General features: G+C 57.0%; 2 protein-coding genes across 15 annotated transcripts in view; one reads left to right on the top strand and one right to left on the bottom strand.

Moving 5' to 3' along the window:
- The window catches only part of Traf7 (TNF receptor associated factor 7), an 18,220-nt gene extending 16,978 nt beyond the window's left edge, over window positions 1–1,242 (top strand). For all 9 annotated transcript variants that reach the window (XM_021220905.1, XM_021220906.1, XM_029532832.1 and 6 more), the window contains 4 exons: window positions 29–148; window positions 237–368; window positions 453–572; window positions 740–1,242. In XM_021220905.1, the coding sequence (XP_021076564.1) occupies window positions 29–148; window positions 237–368; window positions 453–572; window positions 740–754 (387 nt within the window). In that variant the 3' untranslated portion in view covers window positions 755–1,242. The remainder of the gene's footprint in view (window positions 1–28; window positions 149–236; window positions 369–452; window positions 573–739) is intronic.
- Caskin1 (CASK interacting protein 1) lies at window positions 1,232–20,324 on the bottom strand. 6 transcript variants are annotated; one of them, XM_021221374.2, is made up of 20 exons: window positions 19,862–20,324; window positions 13,221–13,272; window positions 13,022–13,119; window positions 12,683–12,828; window positions 12,505–12,600; window positions 12,202–12,332; window positions 11,049–11,157; window positions 10,846–10,954; window positions 10,668–10,762; window positions 10,411–10,528; window positions 9,228–9,329; window positions 9,047–9,135; window positions 8,879–8,963; window positions 8,696–8,793; window positions 7,824–7,934; window positions 7,632–7,733; window positions 6,119–6,257; window positions 4,057–6,045; window positions 3,137–3,551; window positions 1,232–2,950 (listed from the first exon to the last, which is right to left on the bottom strand). In XM_021221374.2, exons 1-20 carry the CDS (start codon window positions 19,953–19,955, stop codon window positions 2,851–2,853), a joined length of 4,278 nt encoding a protein of 1,425 aa, XP_021077033.1. In that variant the 5' UTR covers window positions 19,956–20,324; the 3' UTR covers window positions 1,232–2,850. The 6 variants fall into 6 exon arrangements, with proteins under 6 accessions (XP_021077033.1, XP_029388687.1, XP_021077034.1 ...); XM_029532827.1 differs by having other exon boundaries at window positions 13,022–13,140; window positions 19,862–20,199; XM_021221375.2 differs by lacking the exons at window positions 7,632–7,733; window positions 7,824–7,934.

The following is a 20,324-nucleotide window of genomic DNA, read 5'->3' as shown; positions in this document are numbered from 1 at the left end:
CCTGAGATTATGTGACACTTTTCCCTAGATCTGGGACATTCGGACCCTTGACTGCATCCATGTCCTGCAGACATCTGGTGGCAGTGTGTATTCCATTGCTGTGACGAATCACCACATTGTCTGTGGCACCTATGAGAACCTCATTCATGTAAGGGCTACCCTATAGCAGGCCTCCATCTCTTCTGCCCTGGTTTTGGGTTCCTGTCTCTGACCTACTTGACTCTGCTCCCTTTCAGGTGTGGGACATTGAATCCAAAGAGCAGGTGCGGACCCTCACAGGCCACGTGGGCACAGTATATGCCCTGGCAGTCATTTCAACACCAGACCAGACCAAAGTCTTCAGTGCATCCTATGACCGGTCCCTCAGGGTATGTGCTGCCCAGGAGGAAGAGGAGGCCAGAGGTGGCTGAGCCAGGGCAGGCTCTCATATCCCATGCCCCTTTCTCCCCTAGGTCTGGAGTATGGACAACATGATCTGCACACAGACGCTGCTGCGCCATCAGGGCAGTGTAACCGCACTGGCTGTTTCCCGGGGCCGGCTCTTCTCAGGGGCTGTGGACAGCACCGTGAAGGCAAGTGTCTGTGGCTTGGGCTGGTGACAGCTGCATAGGATGGAGCTTGGAGAGTGGGTGAGGGACAAGAGGCCCAGGCAGGTTAACAGGAGGGGGCTGGGAGACAGACTGGCTAGAAGGGACTCCTGGGGCCATAGGGGATCTGAAATAGAACCCTTTCTTCACAGGTCTGGACATGCTAACAGAATCCAGGCTTGGCTCCCCCTGGGTCTGTAAGTTAGTTGGACCTCCATTGGAAGGTCTGCCTGTCTGTGGAGACAGGTAGACAGGCACAGCTAGGCAGTGTCCTCTCTGCCTATGCTTGGCGAGGGATCTTTCCGAAGGCCCCGCTGTTACTTGTACCAGAGAAACACCCAGGCCCTCCTCTGGGCGCCAGGTCTGATGCTTGCCCGGCCCCACNGTTCATATCACTCCATAGACTCTTGTTCTGAGACAGGGTCTNACTATGTAGCCCTGGCTGGCCTGGAACTCACTATGTCAACCAGGCTGACCTCCAACTCACAGATCTGCNTGCCTCCACCTCCCAAGTGCTGGGAGTAAAGGCCCGTGCCGCCACTCCTGGCAGGACCCAGATGACCCAGGGGTCCTTTTTACTCACCTTTTCTACTGGTTTTAGACTGTATATAGATTTTATTACTTTCCTGTTGAAATAAAAGCTGCACAGACTGTGGTTGTGAGTTGAGACAGCTTCTTGGGACCATCGTTGGCCCCAAGGATGTTGGTATGCTCGGGCACAAGATGGGGGGGGGGGAGGTTGGGTGGATTTCCTTCCCTGCCGAGGCAGCTGATCATTCCTGGGCTCCCAGCTTCCAGGCTGAGCCCCCCCCCCACATGCCCCCAAAGAGTGAGCCAAGCAGCTCTGTTTTCTGCTGTTTATTGACAGCTGACAGCAGTTCCCTGTCCAGACCCCCCCTCCCCACTTTCTAGAGCCCTAGCCTGGGCCCCGCCCACACAGAGGAGGCTGATAAATGGTCAGCATATTCAGATAAGGAAGCGCCAGGAGTGACAGTTGGAAGGGCCCTGTGCCCACACTCTTAGTTGCCCTCCACCACAATTATGGTTTTGTTTTGGGTTTGTTTCTTTTGGGGGGGGGTGGCTAAAGAAATGTCAATGTTATGCCCGACACTTGTGGATCAGCAAACACGAGAGAGGAGAGCAGTCAGTATTTTTGGAGGGAGGAAAAGGTGAGACGAACTACACAACACAGCCCCAGACCGTGAGCAGAGCATCCTTGGGAACTGAAGATGGGCGGAATGGCTGCCAGCAGAGGCTGCCTGGGGGAGGCAGGCAGACACAGCCTCAAACACCCCTGCCCCAGGCTGGCATGCACACCTTTGCACTCATGCCCAAGTTCACACAGGGTTCACACTGGGTGCACCCTCACACCAGCACCCCAAGGGCATGGCCACACCCAGACGGAAGAAGCCCTCCCCAGCCCTATGTGGCATGGAGGAGAGCCAGTGAGAGCAAGGCACATCCTTCAAGTTCTTCCGATGCTCGCTCGGAAGCCGGGAGGCCAGGGGAGGCCCTGGGCAGAGCCTCCCAGCTGTGTGCTCATGACAAGGGCAAGGCCACGCCTGGATGAAAGAGGAGGGCGGACAGGTGGCCTCAGCCTTTGACAGCTTTAGTCTCAAGCTGGACTTGTTACCTTCCTGTTGGTAAATGGTTTCTATAGAATCAATAATATTTCTTCTTTAAATATATATTTGTTAAAGTTATCTTTTTGTTTTTCTGGGGAAATCTGCCTCAGCTCATTCCCAATAAATTAATACTCTTGATAGCTTATATTCTGGGGTGCAGTGGGGCGAGCCCAACCTTGGCCCTCCTGTCCCTTGTGCTGTGCCAGAGCAGCTGGCAGAGGTTCCCCAATGGGCAGTTCTGTGCTGGGCATAGGCCTGTGCTCTGCCACAGATTGGAGAGAGGGCCACAGTGACCACCCCCTCATCTTCCCTTGGCGCTCAGTCTGCCTAGGGCAAGGGAGGGGCAACCCTTCGCCAGCAGAGCAAAGCCTGCAAGGGTAGGGCCCAGCAGTTGTTGCACAGGGAGCAGCAGACAGGAATGGGCACCAGCGGGCAGCGCATCTGCTCAGAGCCCTTGGAGCGCCCCCTGACCCCCATGCCAGGGGCTGAGGACTAGCCTGGGCCGGGAGTAGGAGTTGTGCTTGTGCAGAGCTGGGCGTGCCCCGCCCACTCGGCCCCCACCCACCGCTTGGAGGTGCCCGTCCTGAGGTAAAGGTCAAAGTGCGGGGAGTACGGGTGGGCCCACGTGGGTGGCTGCCTCACTCCAGCATGGCGTCCAGCTGGTCGGCCAGGTCGTCGAACATGCTGCCGATGTCTTCCAGGATGCTGCCAGTGCTCTTCTCCTCGATGGAGGAGGCGCTAAGGGTGGGCATGCATCAGTGGGGTGGAGTAGCAAGGCCCCCTTACTCAGGTCTAGGTGGCGCCACAGCAACCCGCTCTTAAACCACGTTGGGTAGCTCCGCCTACCCATGCCAGTCCACTGGCAAGAACCACACTCACACTCTCTGCTGGACCATAACTCCCGCCCCAGATGGAAGTACCTACCGAGGCCCTTGTCCGTCTTCCTGCCTTATCTTCTCCTCCACTGCCTGCAGTGCTGCAGCCAAACACGCGCTAGTCTCTTCCAGCTTCTGCCGAGCGCTGTCCCCGGGCGAAGCACAATCTGAAGCTACTGGGGGTCCGGAGACTACTGAAGCGGCAGCGCGAGGGGGCTTGGCGGGTACGTGCAGTGCGGGCGTCCCTGGGGAAGGGGGCTTGGCGGGGCTGGCGCTCTGAGAGGGCGGCGAGCTAGCTGGCTTGACGAGGGCTGCTGGCGGCTGACGCGCTGGCGAGGGCACAGGCGAGGGGGTGGCGCTGCTGGACTGTAGTCCCGCCAAAGCCTTGGCTGGCTTGGGTGCTGTAGGTGGTGGCGGAGGCTTGGGTGACACGGGCGGTGGCGTGCCGTGAGCACGCTTTACCTCTGCAGGGAGGAGGACGACGCTGGTACCCAGGAAAGAACAACACACCTACCATTCCCTGTGTTCCCTCCATCTAAGCAGCAGCGATGCTGTGCCCCGCCCTATTCTCACCGCAGCCTCTAGGGTATGCGAATCTCCTGCAAAATGTGTCACTGTTTCCTAAGCTCCTTCAGATGAGGCCTGATGCACCCAGCCACAGTGGTTGTCTCCATGCTTCTGCACTGCTCTCCTGTGCCAGGGTACTCCAGCTAGGTCTTCCCGCATGCCTGCCACTACTCCGGCCCTTCTGCACCTCCTTCACTGAACAAGGCTTGCCCACCACAGGGGTGGCAGAGTTACCCCACAGGAGACGGCTAAGGAGCTCTTAACTATCAGATCAGATAGTCTTAGCCCACACCACCTGGGCTCCATCAAACTCCAAAAGGAAAACCAGACTAGGAGATGGGTGCAGGCAAGGGTCCTGTTCTGAGACCCCTTGTTCTGCCTTAGCTGGCTTTCTGTACCTACCTGGGCTGCCAGGGCCTGGCAGTGGCACCTTCTTGGAGGCAGGTGTAGGTGAGCCCTGGATCTTGGACACAGGCTGAGCCAGAATGGGCTTGGGAGAGACGGGTGGCTTCACCGGCTTCCGTGCATTGCTGTCAGGCAGGGGCAGTGGAGGCAGCTGCATCAGGTCAGCAGGTGGGGGCTCAGCAGGAGGAGGAGGAGGGGGCAGCTCTGGAGGCCCAGTCTGCTCTGAGGCTGGCCTTCGGCGAACTGTGGCTGTGCCGTTCTGATACACAGACAGTGGTGGGGGCGGCTCAGGGCCAGCGTCAGGCTCCTTAGCCTTAGGCCTGCGCTTCACCGTGTCAGACTCCGTCAGGATGAACTTGACGTTCTCTTGTTGGCTCTGCTTGGCCCGGATGCGCCTCTTGAGCGTGGCACTGGCCTCTACCCGGGCAAGGGGAGGGCCCTCCGCACTTGCCTCACCCTTAGCTGGACCTCGAAGCCGTTGTCGGGCTGTGCCATCCTCCATAAAATGACTCTGTTCTGCAGGTTCCCCAGACCCCCGTCGAGCAGTGGCCAAAAGTCCAGTGACTGGGCCACTGAGTGTACGGCGCCGGTTCACCACTTCACCGTCAGGCCCAATGGCCTCTTTGTGCTTCACAGAGGCCAACACGGTAGCTACTCGGCCTGGTTCCGGACTGGCGGGACGAGGTGTGGGGTGGCCTTCGGGGGGCCTGCGAATAGCCCGTCCCCCGCCCCCAATGGAAGACAGCTCCAACATGGCTGCAATGCTCTTCACACTGCCAGCACTGCCTGTGTCCACACTGCCAGCGAGATCACTAGCCCGACGGCGTTGCGCCCGGACCCCCAGCCGGCCGTCCTCTGCCTCAACATCAGGAGCCGGCTCGTCGGCTAGGGTGGCACTGGCCATGGCCGAGCTGGAGCGTTTGGGTGGAGGTGGTGGGGGCCCCTTCTTACGTGGCCGCACAGCAAAGGACTGACTGCGGTTAACATTCTTGTCCGTGCCAGCAGGAGCCCTCACCGAATGGCTCCGACCCACACGCCTCTGGACTGTGGCATAGGGTCCGGCGGCAGCCGGCACCAGCAGCTCATCCCTCTCAGGCTCACTGTCAGATGCTGCATAGCGATTCAAGCTGTGGGCACGTTTCTTGGGCCTCCCGGGCTCTACGTCAGTTTCTGGGGGCAAGCATAGTGTAGGCACAGCTGCGGGTACTGGTGGGGGCACAGGTCCTGGAGCAGGCGGCCCTACCTCGCCTTCAACTGGCTGAGGCAGCACATAGGCAAAGCCACGGTGTGTGGGTGACTGAGGCAGGGAACGGGGCGACATGGGTCGGTCTGTTGGTGGTAGCAGCTGTGGGGTGGGCTTCACCTTGGCTGTGGCTGGACCATGGGCCTGAGGGGAGCCCGGCTGAGCTTTGGTGGGCGTCTGTGGGGGTGTGAAGTGGCTGGCACCAGATGGAAGGACCTGTCGTGGCTTGCCGGGCACCGGGGGCACACTGGCCCTCTTGACGCTGTGGCCGTGGCGGCTGGACCGCACCTCCTTGGGTGGGGTGCCAGGAGCCGGCCCCTCATCCAGCAGGTATTCCTGACTTCGTGACATAGGACTGCCAGGCCCCGGAGGCCCATCACCCAGCAGCTCCTGAGAGCTGCTCATGTGCCGAGCCCGTCCGCTCAGGCTGGACTCCCGTAAGTTTGTCCTCGGGGTGGGTGGCAGGTGGTTGGAGGATTTCTCAGCAGCAGCTGCACCTGCTTCAGCTGGGCCGGACAGGGCGGCCTGCAGCTCCCCACTGAGTTCGCTGTCCTGGAAGGTGGTCATCTTGGGAGACTGGCACTCTGCTGTAGTGGGCTCAGATGGGGGCGGCGATTCAATAGCCATCATTTCAAGTGATTGGGGTGTCTTTCGGCGCAGGGGTCCCCCCTCATACTTGGAGTATTCTGCCTTTTGCAGCTCTGCCAGTTTCCTCACTGCCAGCATCAGCTTCTTTTGGTGTCCTGAGTAGGGGAGGAGCTGGTTAGGAGGACCTGGAGGCACAGGACCTGTGGAAGGGGAGGACTGGGACCTTACCCAGCTTGGTGATGCCGATCTCCTGCAGGTCCTCCCAGGTGATATCAGTGATGAAATCAATGTTCTCGTAGCCGTTGTCCACCAGCACCTTGTAATACTGGGCCAGACCAATCATTGATAGCCACACAGCCAGGTTAGCCTAAGGAAAGGGGGACAGAGAGGGGCAGCCCAAGCTGGCTGCTCACACCATGACCACCTACTTGGAGCTATTAGAAGATAGGCCTGTGGCGCACAGACAGACAGAAGGACAAACAGACAGGCCTGAAGGATCAGTATCGCAGACAGCCTAGGCACAGCCTTGGTAGGAACTGCAAACCAGCTCCTCAAGGTAACAACTGCACACTTAAGAGTACACACAAGTCAACACACGCAAACACACTTGGGATACCTATCCCTGGAACACAATTTCAGACATAAAAAAAGTGCTTCTTTGCCTGATGTGCTGGCCACAGGCAGTGTCCTGAGGAGACACACTCATACGCCAGACACAGACGCACAATGCTACAGCAGATTCATGTCCATGGCACACACGCCCTGCATGCTGCTTCCAGCTATCCAAAGCACAGGCACCCTTTCTCCATCACCCTCATGACGTCTCCCCACCCGTAGCAGATGCATGGCCACGCTCCTGTTAGACATTCACCACACAGCCATACCAGGAATGTGCAAATATCCAGTGTCCACCAAGAACTGCCCAATCGTCCCAAGCTCCCAGCAAGTCCACTCTTGCACCCACACTCAGCACCTTCAGTCATGCAGGTGACAGAGTAAGGCGAGGTCCACATGACCCGGATGTGCTCCTGGGAAGATCCCTGAGCTGCTGACTACTGAGTGGTAAGGTGGGACAGATAGGTGTAGCCCTGTTAACCAACAGATCCAGGACCCTGGGGAGGGCAGGCTATGGGAGCAGCAACACCTCTCCCGAAGGTGGCTAGGAGAACAGAGCGAGTGTGCAACTCAGAGGGCCAGCATTGGCTCAGAAGCTGTCCCCACGTATAGGCATCTCTTCATAAGAAAGAGCAAAGGTTACTGTTGTCAGCCATTAGCACAGGCCAGCATGTGCAATGGGAATTGTGGGCATGCATATGGCAAGCATGTTTGACACCAGCCCATCTGCAGCCCATATGTGTAAAAGACATTGCTAATAGGGTGCAGGCCATGAGTAGAGAAGGCAACCCCTCCTGGCTTGAGATTCTCCTCACAATCCCTTGAGTTTTAGCCATGAGCCTGCCTGAAGACTTTACCCCCACAATGGACAATAGGCTGTCCAATAACTCCCTGCTAGCAGGCCACCTCTGTAGCCCAGGCAAGCCTTGAGCTCATGATCCTCCTGCCTCAGCCTCCCCGAGTGCTGGTTATAGACAGGCCTGTGCCGCTGGGCCTGGCTCCATCTGTAACTCCACTTCCTAGGACCCCAGAAGGCAGATGAGGAATGTAGCCAGGAAGGCAGCCTGTCTGTCTGTCCATCTGCCTGCTGGTCCTGGCTCGGCCACCAGGGCGCAAGGAGCCTTACGGGTTTGTGTTCAGGCAGCCAGTCAGGGATGTTCAGGCCGCTGATCTCTGCCGTAATCTTCTTACGGTGGCCTGGCTTGGTGACACCAATGGCTGTGAGGTCCTAGGCAAAGAAGAGGCCTGTTAACTCGCAGGCAGAAGGGATCTGCTTTTCAGAAGAGAAGCAGCTGGCGACAAGCCCACAGCAGCTCACCTCAGGGGTCATACGACTGATGGTGGGCAGGTCATAGCCAGCGCTGGTGAAGTTGGGGGCATAGAGCTGTAGCTGGAATGTGGCAAGCCACTGACTGACTGCCTCAGCACTCTGCAAGACACAAGGCACCAACTGCAGCCTGTCCACTGCCGGGCTGCGCCCCAACCTCCACTGTGCCTCCTTCTCTGCTTGGTTCATGGCCAGAGTGCTGGATCCGCCGCTGTGGTCCACTGTACCAGTATTCCATGATCCGTCATCCTGGATACAGCATCTGCAGCCCTCCAGGCTTCTTCAGTGAGCTCCACCAGGAAGGTCCTGCTGCATCTGTGCCGTGGCCTCCCCCACCCCGTGATACCCATACCATCTCAGAGATGCAGATGATGTGACACCATAGGCGGGAGGGAACTCTGTTGGAAGGGCTTCAGGCCTAGATGCTCCCTGGAAGCTGGGCTCTGTGCCCTAGTCAGAAGTCCCTCGCCTCCTCTGCTGTGTGGGATTCAGCCATCAGATCACACATCACAGCCACACAGGCACATACACGCGTGACCCGCCACACCCACAGAAACATTTATGTGTCTCACACCCATCCCCTTCCATCTCTGCAACCACACACATGTATGCCCAGCTCATAGTTGACCATTCTACATCCACACAACACCCTTCATACTTCTTCAAGTGTGCACACACTAGCTCACAGCCCACACAATGACAACACCTGTACACTTGTGTGTGTGTATGTGTGTGCACACATGACACAGGGACAGACAGAAAGACAGAGTCTGGTCTGTCGGGCCCCAGCGGATGCTGCGGCCTGGTATGCCTGCCAACCCATCCCTCCCAAAGCCAGGCCTGGATCGGACCAGGCCCTGTACCTTGCCCTCAGAGGCCGAGGCCGATTCCAGCTTCTTGGGTGGCTGCTCCCCATACACCTGCCCAGCATGGGCTGCTGGAGGCTGGGACCGGGCCGCACCTGGCGATGAGAGGGAATGGCAAGGCGAGGGCTAGATAGCGACCACCTACCTGCTGGGCCAGCACGGCTGGATCCGTGCTCTTACCTGAAGAGCCCTCTGGAGGCTTGACCGGGCTATCTCCTGGGCTGGACTCGGAGACTGACTTCTGGGAAAGCACCGTTGCCAGGAGCTGGAACCCAGAGAGGCCGCTTGCTTGCTAGCACTGCTCCAGGCCGGGCCACTCCTCCCCGGCCACCCCTCCTGCTCACTCACCTTAACTCCTTCAGAGCCTGCATGCAAGGCATGGCCCCCAGGACTCCTGCCCCCAGCCGCATTGCTCAAGCTGCCACTGCGATCTCCACCTGCCAGGACAAGGACTGTGAAGTGTGCTGTCCCCACAGTAACACCCGGCAGTCAAACGGTTGCCCCAGCGCTCTGCAGGGCCCTGACCTACCCGCAAAAGGCTTCCTCAGCACCCAGATCTCCTCCGGGGGTGCAGAGGGACCCAGTGAGCCACCTCCCTGGGGTGGGCTTGGCTCACTGCCTGTCCGGGAACCTGGAGGTCAAACAAAATAGTCTTCCTGAACCCCGAGCAGCCCAGGCACAGCCAGACACAGAGGAAGCAGCACAGAGGCCATTCTACAACCTTCAGCCTTCAGTAATGTGTGAGACACTGACTGTCTGAGACCAGGTCACAGTGGTGGAGGGTCCAGGGCAGGGAGTCCTAGCACTAGCCCTAAGGCCCTATATAGGCAAAGGGGCTGAGGCTCACTGGATGGTTGACTTTCTCTGTTCTAGGGGATAAGAGAAGTCACTCAGTGGCCTGAGGCCAAATCTGTCCTAGGAACCAGGTGGTCACAGGTGGCTGACCACACCTTCTACCTGGCCCTCTTGCCACACCTGCCAATCTCCATCCTTGTCCACTGTTAAAGAAGTCAGCCCCATCCCTACCCGACCTCCAACTTCCTTTTTTTTTTTCCTTTTTGAGACAGGGTTTCTCTGTGTAGCCCTGGCTGTCCTGGAACTCACTTTGTAGGCCAGGCTGGCCTCGAACTCAGAAATCCGCCTGCCTCTGCCTCCCGAGTGCTGGGATTAAAGGCGTGCGCCACCACCACCCGGCAACCTCCAGTTTCCTTAAACCATACTATGGAGTTTTCCAACTTGGTCCTGAACCCCTTCCGCACCGCATGCTCCACCACGCTGCTCTCCTGCCCCACTGCCTGGCCATGAGGTTTGTGTTGCCAGGACTGTGTGACTCGTGGCTGGCCTGCTACCTCCCTTCAGAGCCTTCTCTGATCTAAGTAAGGCATGCTTTGCTTCAGTTTCTCTGTGTCACCAGTTGGTTCTGTTCCTATGTTAACTACCAACAGTGTCCCCTGCTCTTCCCACCTCAGAAGACCAATGTCTGCCTAGGACCCTATGTGCTTAGTGGCCACCTAGGAATTGGACTGTGGAAGGCACGTGAGACTCTGCTGAGAGTGTGCCAGCAGGAGAGGTTACTGGATGCCAGTCCTGGCCATGGCTAGAGTTCAACCTGGCTCTGCCCCCAACATTCTAAAGTATACTTCTTCCTTTCCGGTCCCCAGTCTCAGGCTGATGCCCCCTGCTCGCTTCTCTCCAGAGTGGGGTGGACTTACCTGCTCGCTTGACGATAGCCTCCCCCAGGGAAGATGGGAAGTAGCCCACCCTGTCATTGCCTGTCCGGCTGTCATGAATGCAGCCTTTCCACCGGCCATCGGGGTGCTGTTCAAGTACCTGGCCGAACGAATGGGGCGCGTGCTCAGGAAGGGACGTCCCCGGTACCCCGCACCCTCCCCAAGCTGCCGCAGGATGGTGTTCTAAGCACGACAGAGTCCCTCCCGTCCCCGCCACAGCCCCCGGGGACTGTCCTCACCGTGATAACGTCCCCAGCCTTCACATTGAGACTGGTCAGATCATAATTGTTACAGTAATCCTTTGTTGCCCGGACCTGCAGGGCTGCTGAGGCCTCTGGAGAGAGAAGGAGTAGACACCCAGTCCTGGGAGCCGCCCTTCCCAGCCCTGTCCCAGCCCTCTGCCCCACCCGGGCCCACCTCGAAGCAGTTGCTTAATCTCCTTGCTGGCCTGGGACGTTGTAAATTGGTGTACGATGTCCAGTGCCGTCTGGCTGTAGGTGTTCCTCACCTGAGCATTGATCCCACTCTGCATACAGCAAAGGCCAAGGCCTTGTCAGGGGTCCCCACATCCCCCACTCAGCCCCAACCTTTTTCTTTGTGTCCAGGGTCACCAGACTCACATCCAACAGTAGCCGAACCACTTCTGTTTTCCCACAGAGCGCGGCTTCATGAAGAGCCGTGCCAGACTTGGTCTGGCGGTTAATGTCGATGCCGGCCTGAAGAAGCAGCCTACAAAGGGGGAGAACGCCACCTTTAGCAGGGCCTTTAGCAGCAGCCTGTCTCTAACTGTCTTCTGGGGATAGGTGACAAGCCACCCGTGCCCCTGTGTGATGATACTGTGTCTGAGTCTCCTGATGCTTTGCAGAAGGACTGCCTTCGACTGGGCTTTCATAGTCGTTATTTTGTTCAGTCCTAGTGTAGGCAATGTTGTGGGCCCTCTTTACAGATGCGGAAACTGAGGCTCAGGGACGATACTTCTACAAGATCCCAACTGGTGGCAAGATCAAGTCAAAGCCAGGACTGAGAAGATACAAAAGCCCCTCCCAGGATAAAGAGATTGCTCAACAGTTAAGAGCACTGACTGCTCTTCCAGAGGTCCTGAGTTCAATTCCCAGCAACCACATGGTGGCTCACAACCATCCGTGATGAGATCTGATGTCCTCTTCTGGGGTGTCTGAAGACAGCTACAGTGTACACATATATACATTAAATAAATAAAATAAATCTAAAATAAAACAAACAAACCAACAAACCGGCCTCTCCCCAACCTCTCCTTAATCATTTGGGCACACTCAGGCCTGTCTCCAACCCTGCACCTCCCTGCGTGTGCATACACAGGGTAGGGATTGAACCTAGGGCCTCATGTGTGCTAGGCAAGCCTCTACCAGAGCTGTATCCCATACATCTCCATTTGTAATGTACAAGTGTACATTTACATGCATATACATGTTTATAGAGGCCAGAGGTCAATGCTGGATGTCTTCTTCAATCACTCTTCAAGTTTTTTGTTTTTGTTTGTTTCGTTTTTTTGAGACAGGGTTTCTCTGTGTAGCCCTGGCTGTCCTGGAACTCACTCTGTAGACCAGGCTGGCCTCAAACTCAGAAATCCGCCTGCCTCTGCCTCCCAAGTGCTGGGATTAAAGGCCTGCGCCACCACGCCCGGCTCTGGAGGCTCCTTTCTTATTCCCAACCTAGGGACAGGAGCTTTGTGCCCCTGGATACTGCTATGCCCTGGAGGCCTGCGGCTGGTCCCATTCCCGCTCCTGGCTGTACCTGATGATGTCAATGTGGCCATTCTTGGCTGCTAGGTGCAGGGGGCTGGTGCCATTGGGGTCGGTGGTGTCCCCTGGTCGGGGCTCCAGCAAGGCTGCACACATGTTGCTACTTAGCAGCAGCTGGACCACCTGGAAGGAAGGACCAGGGTAGGGTGGTCCTGGCTTGGGGTTGTCCCTAACCCACCTCAGGTGAAAAGGACAGGCAGGAGCCCCCCCCCCCCCCCCTGTTAGACCCATAGTAAGCATTCAATAAATACTGCATGAAAGAGGACACCCCCCCCCACCTCTGTAAGAAACTTACCCCTACGCGGCCAAACTCACAGGCCAGGTCCAGAGGTGTCTTTCCAGAGTTGTCTACCATGCAGGGGTTGGACTGATGCTGCAGCAGCATCTCTGACTGCGGGACAAGGGCCTGATTATCCCTCGGACCACCCAACCCTCTGCCCAGCTGCCCACCCAGACTCCCCATGAGGACTCACCACATCGTAGTGACCATGCTGGGCAGCCAAATGCAGGGGTATGTGGCCTTCGTCGGATGGGACATTTACTGCTGAGCCCGCCTTCAGCACCAGCTTCATGGGCTCCTTCCGGCCCTGCCAGGCAGCATAGTGCAACGGCCGCATACCTGAGGACAGGCGTGGTCTGTGGGAAACTAAGTCCTGACCCTAAATCCAACCCTCACTAAGGACATACCACTGTCTCGAAGGTTCTGTCCTCCCCCAGGCAGACACCTTGGCTGAGACCTCGGTGGTGAGACCATCGAGGCTGCTTGGCCTTGTCACCTGCTCTTGGCTTCCAGGCCCCCCGACCAGGCTTGCCTTTGTTGTCCTTGATGTCTACAGCAGCCTGAGCCTCCAGCAGGAGAGAGATCAATTCTGTGTTGCCATTCAGGGCGGCATGGTGCAGGGCTGAGAAGCTGGGCAGGGGAAGGACAGCTCTGGAGAGACGCCAACACCCAGCCTTCCCTGGGGTCCACCCACCCCATGCATTCTGCTCCTGCTCCAGCTGACAACTCACCCATCCGGGTCCTGGAAGTTGACATTGATCTTCTTGGTAGAGCCCAGGAGCTCTGTGGAGAGAGGGAGACCCAGTAAGGAAAGGTGGTCCAGACCCTGTTAAGAATAGGAGATGGTAGTAGTGATCTACCTGGCTGCTCTAGCAAGGACTTAAATCTATAGTCACACATCGAGCTCTGCAGGGACTCAGCTCCAGGTGCCAGCAACTTGGGCCTTGGTTTACCATTGCACTCATATGTGAACGTCAGCCTGTCCTCATCTGGGAATGGGAGATCAGCCCATGCACCACATGGGCACACACATGTGCACATGCACCCTTCCCTTAGGACGCTGGCTCGGCACCTGCCACTGGTGGGAGGGAGAGAGCCAGCTCCATCTGTCTCTCAGAAGGACCCAGATGGGGCCGGGGGTGGCTGAAGAGGCTGGAATACCCGGAAGTGGGGTATTTCTGGGGGAAGGACTACATCTCCAGGCCCTCTTGCTGCCAGCTCTGGCTGCCATGTGGATAAACCCTACAGTCCTGCAGGGTGAAGGAAAGGCTGTCTGGTGGGCAAGGGCTCCAGGTAACCGATGCCACCTTGCCCACAAAAGCCATGTTCAGAGTCCATATTCAGACCAACTGGAGCCTCAGGGCCCACACTCTTTCTCTTCTGGGGTCTCTCTCATCTTGGGGCCTCCCTCACCCTGGCCTTCTTTAGAGCTTTCAGAAGAAGAGCCCACCAAAGCCATCCCAGTGGGCCCTTGTCCACCGGACTCTTGCCAACCCCCTGCCTGTCTGGGCCATGGTTATATAACCCATTTGTGGGTCAGTCACTGGGGGGGGGGGGGCTGGAAGGACAGAAGCCCCTTTGTCCAGGCTCAGGACAGAGTTGGGGGTGGGGGACCCAAAGGCAGGGGAGCCAAGAGAGTAGAGTCACAGTGGGCTGGCTGTAGGGCTTAGCTTGGATTGGCTCAGCCTCAGCCACTGGGCACAGCATGTGAGTCTCTTGACACTCCCCGAAGCCCAGGAAGCCAGCTGCACCTGAATTTGAATCTTTGTTCTGACACTTCCTAGCACTGTGGTCTTGGCCACTAGGCTCTTCCACGAGCTAGAAAAGCTGGCATTCCCCGGGCTGATCAGATTCAGGGCGCTACCTGGACACTAGGCCTGGCGGACACCAGCTGGGCAGACCCCACATCGCCCAGTACCTCTCCTGAATAGAATGTAGGTAGCGCCACCTTCTGGTCCCTCCTGTGTTCCCAGATTGATTCCAGTTCATCAACTCTAGAGCACTTGCCTCGTGGTCAACCAGACCGAGCATTGAGAGTCAACCCTGACTGCCAGGTAGTGGCACATTGCCTTTAATCCCAGAACCTGGGAGTCAGAGGCAGGCTGATCCCTGTGAGTTTGAGGCCAGCCTGATCTACGTAGTGAGTTTCAGTATACCCAGAGTCAGACAGCAAGACTCTGTCTTAAAATACACGCATGCATGCATGCATACATACATACATACATACATACATACGACAGACAGACAGACAGACAGACATGTCAAGCCAGGTGGTGGTGGCGGTGGTATCCCTTAATTCCAATACTTGGAAGGTAGAAACAAGCAGATGTATGTGAGCTTGAGGCCAGCCTGGTCTACAGAGTGATTTCTAGGACAGCCAGGGCTACACAGAGAAACCCTGTCTCAAAACAACAACAAGGCAGTCTTGGGAGTCCTGCTCATGGATTTGAGTCATGTTCTCAGGTATAGATACACTCAAAACACACCCCGGTCCTACACTTTTCACTGGGTCATTGTTATCACCATGGGCTTGACTGGCACATCAGGTAGGGTCCCTGCCACTGCGTCCCCATTGGTGTCACTACTGAGTCCTTGTAGCCTTTGGTTTGTCCTTTGTACACACAAGTTGGAGCGCTGTTAAAATGCATGTCACAGCCAGACATAGTGGCATACACTTGTGACCTCAGCACTCACGAGACAAATGGAGAACAATCAGGAGTTCAAGGCCACACTTGATGACATAGAAAGTCTGAGGCCAGCCTGGGTTACCTAAGACTCTGTAACAGGAAGGAAGGAAGGAAGGAAGGAAGGAAGGAAGGAAGGAAGGAAGGAAGGAATAAGGGGAGAGAAGAAAGGTGGGGAAGGATGGGAGGAAGGCAGGCAGGCAGGCAGGCAGGCAAAACAAAACTTCTGAAAACCATAAGCTACAGTCAGATCTGGTACCCATGTCTGTCATCAGAACAAAGGGCTCCAAGTTCCAGCTCAACTTGAGCTGCAGGTTAGATTCTGTCTCCAAAAAACAAAACAAAACCAAAAACCAAACAACAACAACAACAAAACAAGCCATGGGGGTGGGGGAGGGATGTGCAGAAATGAGACCAGGTAAAGGTGGTTGGCAGCAAGGTCGAAGGTAGAGAGTGAAAACTGAGTTACACAAATTGTCCTCTGACGTGTGTATCACGACACTTGTACACATACATACAAACATGAATGTTAAAAAAAAAAAAAAGAGCAGCCAGGTGTGGTGGCGCACGCCGAGGCAGGTGGCCCAGTGAAACAGTGAGACCCTGTCCCAACAACACCCCACAAGCAGAGGTGTTGGGTCAGATGTCCTAAAAACCCTCCTGGGCTACTTCACTGGGATGGTGGCTGAGGTTGCAATGCCTCATGTGATTGGCCCTGGCCTTGGCTTGGGCCTCTTCCCTCCCCTCTGTTTCTGTTATCCTTACTCCAGCTGCACAGCAGCCTCCCAGATGTCCCTGTAACACATAAGCCACAATGGCCACAGGGCCTTTGCATGACACCTCCTTCACATACTTCAGGTCTGTCCAGATGTAGCTTTTTCTCCAAGGTCTCTCATCCAAAATGTCACCCATCCCTTCATGGGTTAGTTCTATCTTTTCGCCTAGCCCTCATCGCCACCAGTGTACCACATCATACTTCTTCTTGGCCCTGTGGTTTAAAACACGGCCCTCTCCATCCTCCATGCCATCTGTCTATCTTTGGGGCTGGTTTTATGGGTAGGTGACCTGTGCAGTTACTCAGACAGGCGCCCTTCTTGAATACTTTAACTTCAGATAAGGGCACTACATTAGCATCTCACACAGGCCCTGAAAACTATATATGGCTGGGCCTGCTACTGTCCCCTGCTGTGAACTGATGTCACTGTTCCATGGCATCAGGGCTATGTTCAAGACACTCCCCGCCCCCACCCCATTCTTCTCAACCATAATGCAGTCAGGTCTCAGAGTCTCCCAGGCTTCCCAAATTCCTGCCCTCCCTCCACCATAGGGCTTCCGGGTAGCCACAGAGTCAAGTTTAGGGAGCGGAGAGCCCAAGCAAGCTGCTCTGAGGCCAGACAAGTAGAAACCAATGTTTTGGAAGGGTATGGAGGTCAAGACTCAATGACATGGGGAGGGGCGTTGAGAGGAGGAGAGAAAGGGGGGGAGAGGATGGGAGGGGAGGGAGAACTAGATCAAGAACTGGTCTGCCAGCAGAGTGTGGTGTTGCATGCCTTCGATCTGAGCATTTAGGAAGCAGAAGTAAATGGCTCTCTTGTGAGTTCAAGGCTAGCCTGATCTACATAGCCCAGTGAACCAGTCAAGATTACACTGTGAGACCATTTCACAAGAAAATGAATTAATTTTAAAAAAGAAGGGAACTATTCCCCACGTGGGGAGGGTCACGGACACTAATGTATAGCCCCCCCCCCCGAGGAGAGTACTGTGAACCGTTTGAAGGGCAGTTTGAGATCTCTGGACACCTGCAGGAGATACTGAAGAAGGTATAGGGCTGGAGTGGCCATCAACAACAGCACATGCTCTGAGAATGAACTGGAAGCCAAAGACAGCTGAGGAGGCCTGAGAACCCAGGAGGGGCAGGCAGCGGCCAGGCTGCAGGCCTCAGGAGCCCTTTTCACTTTTTTTTTTTTTTTTTTTTTTTTTTTTTAGAGAGAGAGAGAGAGAGAGGGTTTCCCTGTGTAGCCCTGGCTGTCCTGGAACTCACTCTGTAGACCAGGCTGGCCTTGAACTCAGAAATCCACCTGCCTGCCTCTGCCTCCCAAGTGCTGGGATTACAGGCGTGCGCCACCACGCCCGGCTCCTTTCACTTTTTAGTAGGTGTTTGCATCAATACAGGGCACAGGCATGGTATGCAGCTTCATGGCAGAGAGCTTACATAGCATTCATGAAGCCCTGGATTTCATCCCCAGCATTACAAACGTACACAAATAGCCCACAACCCTCACCCCTCTTTCTTGTGACCCCCAGACCTCAAGCTGCTCTCCAGAGACCAGTTTGAGGTCATATCCAAATTCCAAGTTAGAAGGGAATTTCAAAACAAACAAACACCCAGATCTCACAATGTTGTTCTGGCTAGCCTGGAACTCAATGTATAGACCAGGGTAGCCTGGAACTCACAGAGATCCCCCTGCCTCTGCCTCCCAAGTACTAGGATAAAAGGTGTGCGCCGCACAGCCTGCTGGAGGGCAATTCCTAATGGGCCAAGGAGTGAGTGTGTGTGTGCACATGATTCTTCTGGGAACTTCTACAGAGTGTCATCAGCCTGCTCCGGAGAGGGAGGCTAGGCCACACGACTATACAAGGACCCCTCACCAGCAGCAGACCGGCAGCCACCTACCAACATCTTCCTTCCAAAGTTGTCTCTTTTCCCCTCCAGGACAGCCGCTAAGTAAGCATGCATGTGCATGCTCGATGGGAGGTGGGGTGGGGACTAACAGAGTCATGGGGTCGGGAGGGAAGAGCTGGGCACCCAAAAGGGCTCGAGAGTAAGACGTGGGAAAATCTCTAGGCTGGACTGGAGAACACATTCTCTTTTTTTGTTTTGTTTTTTGAGACAGGGTCTCTAGAACTCACTATGCGTTAGATCAGACCGGCCTTGAACTCACAGGGATCTGCCTGTCTCTGCCTCCCAACTGCTAGGATTAAAGGCGTGTGTCATTAAGCCTGGCTGGTGTGTGTATATGGGGTGGGGGGTGGGGGAAACCACACTCTCGAGGATACTTATGGACACCCCTCACCCTATGGCCCAAACTCCAGCTGTACTTTGCTAAATCAAAATACCTCTTACTCCAAAGCAGGCCAGTGTTGCCATGACAACTGAGCTAATTCATGGAGGGATTTCTCTGTCTGATTTATTACACCGCCCCTCTGACTCAGAGAGTACAGACAGAAGGGGCACGACCGACAGGTACCTCTGCTGAGTCCACATCAGTCAAAGGCAGAGGTAGGGACCCAGGCAGAGATGACCACCCTCTCTCCTATCCATGATGGCCAAATGGAAGGGAAGAGGATCCCCATATTTGTGGTTCCCACTGGCTGTCAGCAGGGGAAAAAGCCAGCTCCATTAGCATTTGCTCAAGTGGAAGTGTCTGCTCTTCATCGGCCCCTTCTTACTGCTCTCATGATGCTGTGTGGTGGCATTGAGGCCTAGAGAGTCAGTATGACCAAGGCCACAGGCCACCAGGTGAAAAGCCGTACCTTCCCTCTTCCATCTGCCTCTCCCTAAGAAGCTCTTCCACTCAGCCTTGAGGCCCGAATGCCAGCTCTAGGAAGTGGAGCTTCCCAGGCTGTCTGCATGCCCTGGAGGCACCAGTGTCCTTCCTCCAACAGCCAAGCAGACAGGAGCCACTCCAGACAGTCCCATGTCTCAGCAGCCGCCTCCCCGCAGCTTCCACGAAGCTTCCACGAAGCTTCCACGCAGCTCATGATGGTGGGTTGGCAGTGAAGGCACCCAGGTCCCATGTGTTGACCTGCAGTGCCTACACAGGTGCCCTGACACACTGACACGGTCATACATGCACAGCTGCGCACTTGGCTAGTCCACACGCCCATCCATCCATCTCCAGAGGCCCCTAGGGAGGCTCTAGGATGAGCAGGGTTGAGAGCCAGAATCAAAGCTCCAAGCTCCTAGGCCTTCCCTGGACCCCCAGGGCACAAGCTAGGGATGGTGTGGGAGCTCCTTTACAGATCCTTGGCCTCCTTTTCCAGCAGAAAAGCCAGGGACGACCAAGGTCTGCAGAAGCCTGCAAGAGCCTACAGTCTTTATCCCCTAGGCTGTCCCTGCCTGAAGCCCAGCCTGCCCCAGGGCTGGGCGACCTTGGGCGCCTGTGTTTCACTCCCTCATCAGTAAATGGCCCCCACTGGCCATGCCTGGGCAGCCACACCCCCAGCGTGGTCCTCCTCCCCCCCCCCTTTCCCTGCAAAGCGTGTTATTAAACATAGGGTGGGGAAGAGGTCTGACAGAGATTGTTAGCCTCTGGTCGCCCCTCACTGCAAGGGCCCCTCCCTCTCTCTACAATGTCTCTTGGGGGTGGAGGGGATCCGCCTCGCCCTTAAAAGCACAAGTAGAAATCATCAGCCTGCAGCCTGGAAAGGGAGGGGATCCGAGGGAGGATGCGATCGCCAGCGGCCTCAGGGACGGTGGGTGCCGCAGGTGCCCGCAGGGGGCTGGGCGGACAGTCCTGCGCTCGTTGCCGCCCCTCCTCCAGAGCTAGAGCGAGAAGGGGGGCGCGGACCAAAGGTCTGAGCGCTCCTGGCCCCGCCCCACCCCGGGAGACCCACAGCATCCCTTCCTCGCCCTGCACCCCGGCGGGGTGGGCCCCGCCCGCGCCCCGCGCGCCCCCCGCACTCACTGGCCTTCCCCGGCCGCGGCCTCTGCAGCAGCCTCTGCGCGGTCCCCACGTCCTCCGCCTTCACCGCCTGCACCAGCTCCTGCTCCTTCCCCATGGCGCCGCCGGGCCCGCAGCGACGCGGCGCTCGGTGCTCTCGGCGGCTCAGACGCAGCGGCGGCTCCGCGTCTGCGATCGCATCCTTTCCAGCCCGCGCTCCCTGCGCCGCCCGCCGCCCAGCGCCCTCCGTGGGTTCGGGTTCGGGCTCGGGCTCGGGCTCGGGCTGGGGTTTCGGGCTCGAACTGGGGCTGGGGCTCCGACGCGGAGGGACGGATAGCGCGTCACGGGCGGGGGGCGGCCCAGGGGCGGGAGCCGGCGGCGGCGGCGGGCACCCGGTGGCGCGCCGCGTCTGAGCCGCCTCCCGGACGCCTGGGTCCGCTCCCGCGGCCGCTGACCTCCGTCAGCCCGCGCCGGCCGCGCGCCCGGC

Source organism: Mus pahari, chromosome 21 (assembly GCF_900095145.1).
Source record: "Mus pahari chromosome 21, PAHARI_EIJ_v1.1, whole genome shotgun sequence".
In the NCBI taxonomy this organism is placed as follows: domain Eukaryota; kingdom Metazoa; phylum Chordata; class Mammalia; order Rodentia; family Muridae; genus Mus; species Mus pahari.
This window is presented reverse-complemented; position numbering and strand designations above follow the sequence as displayed.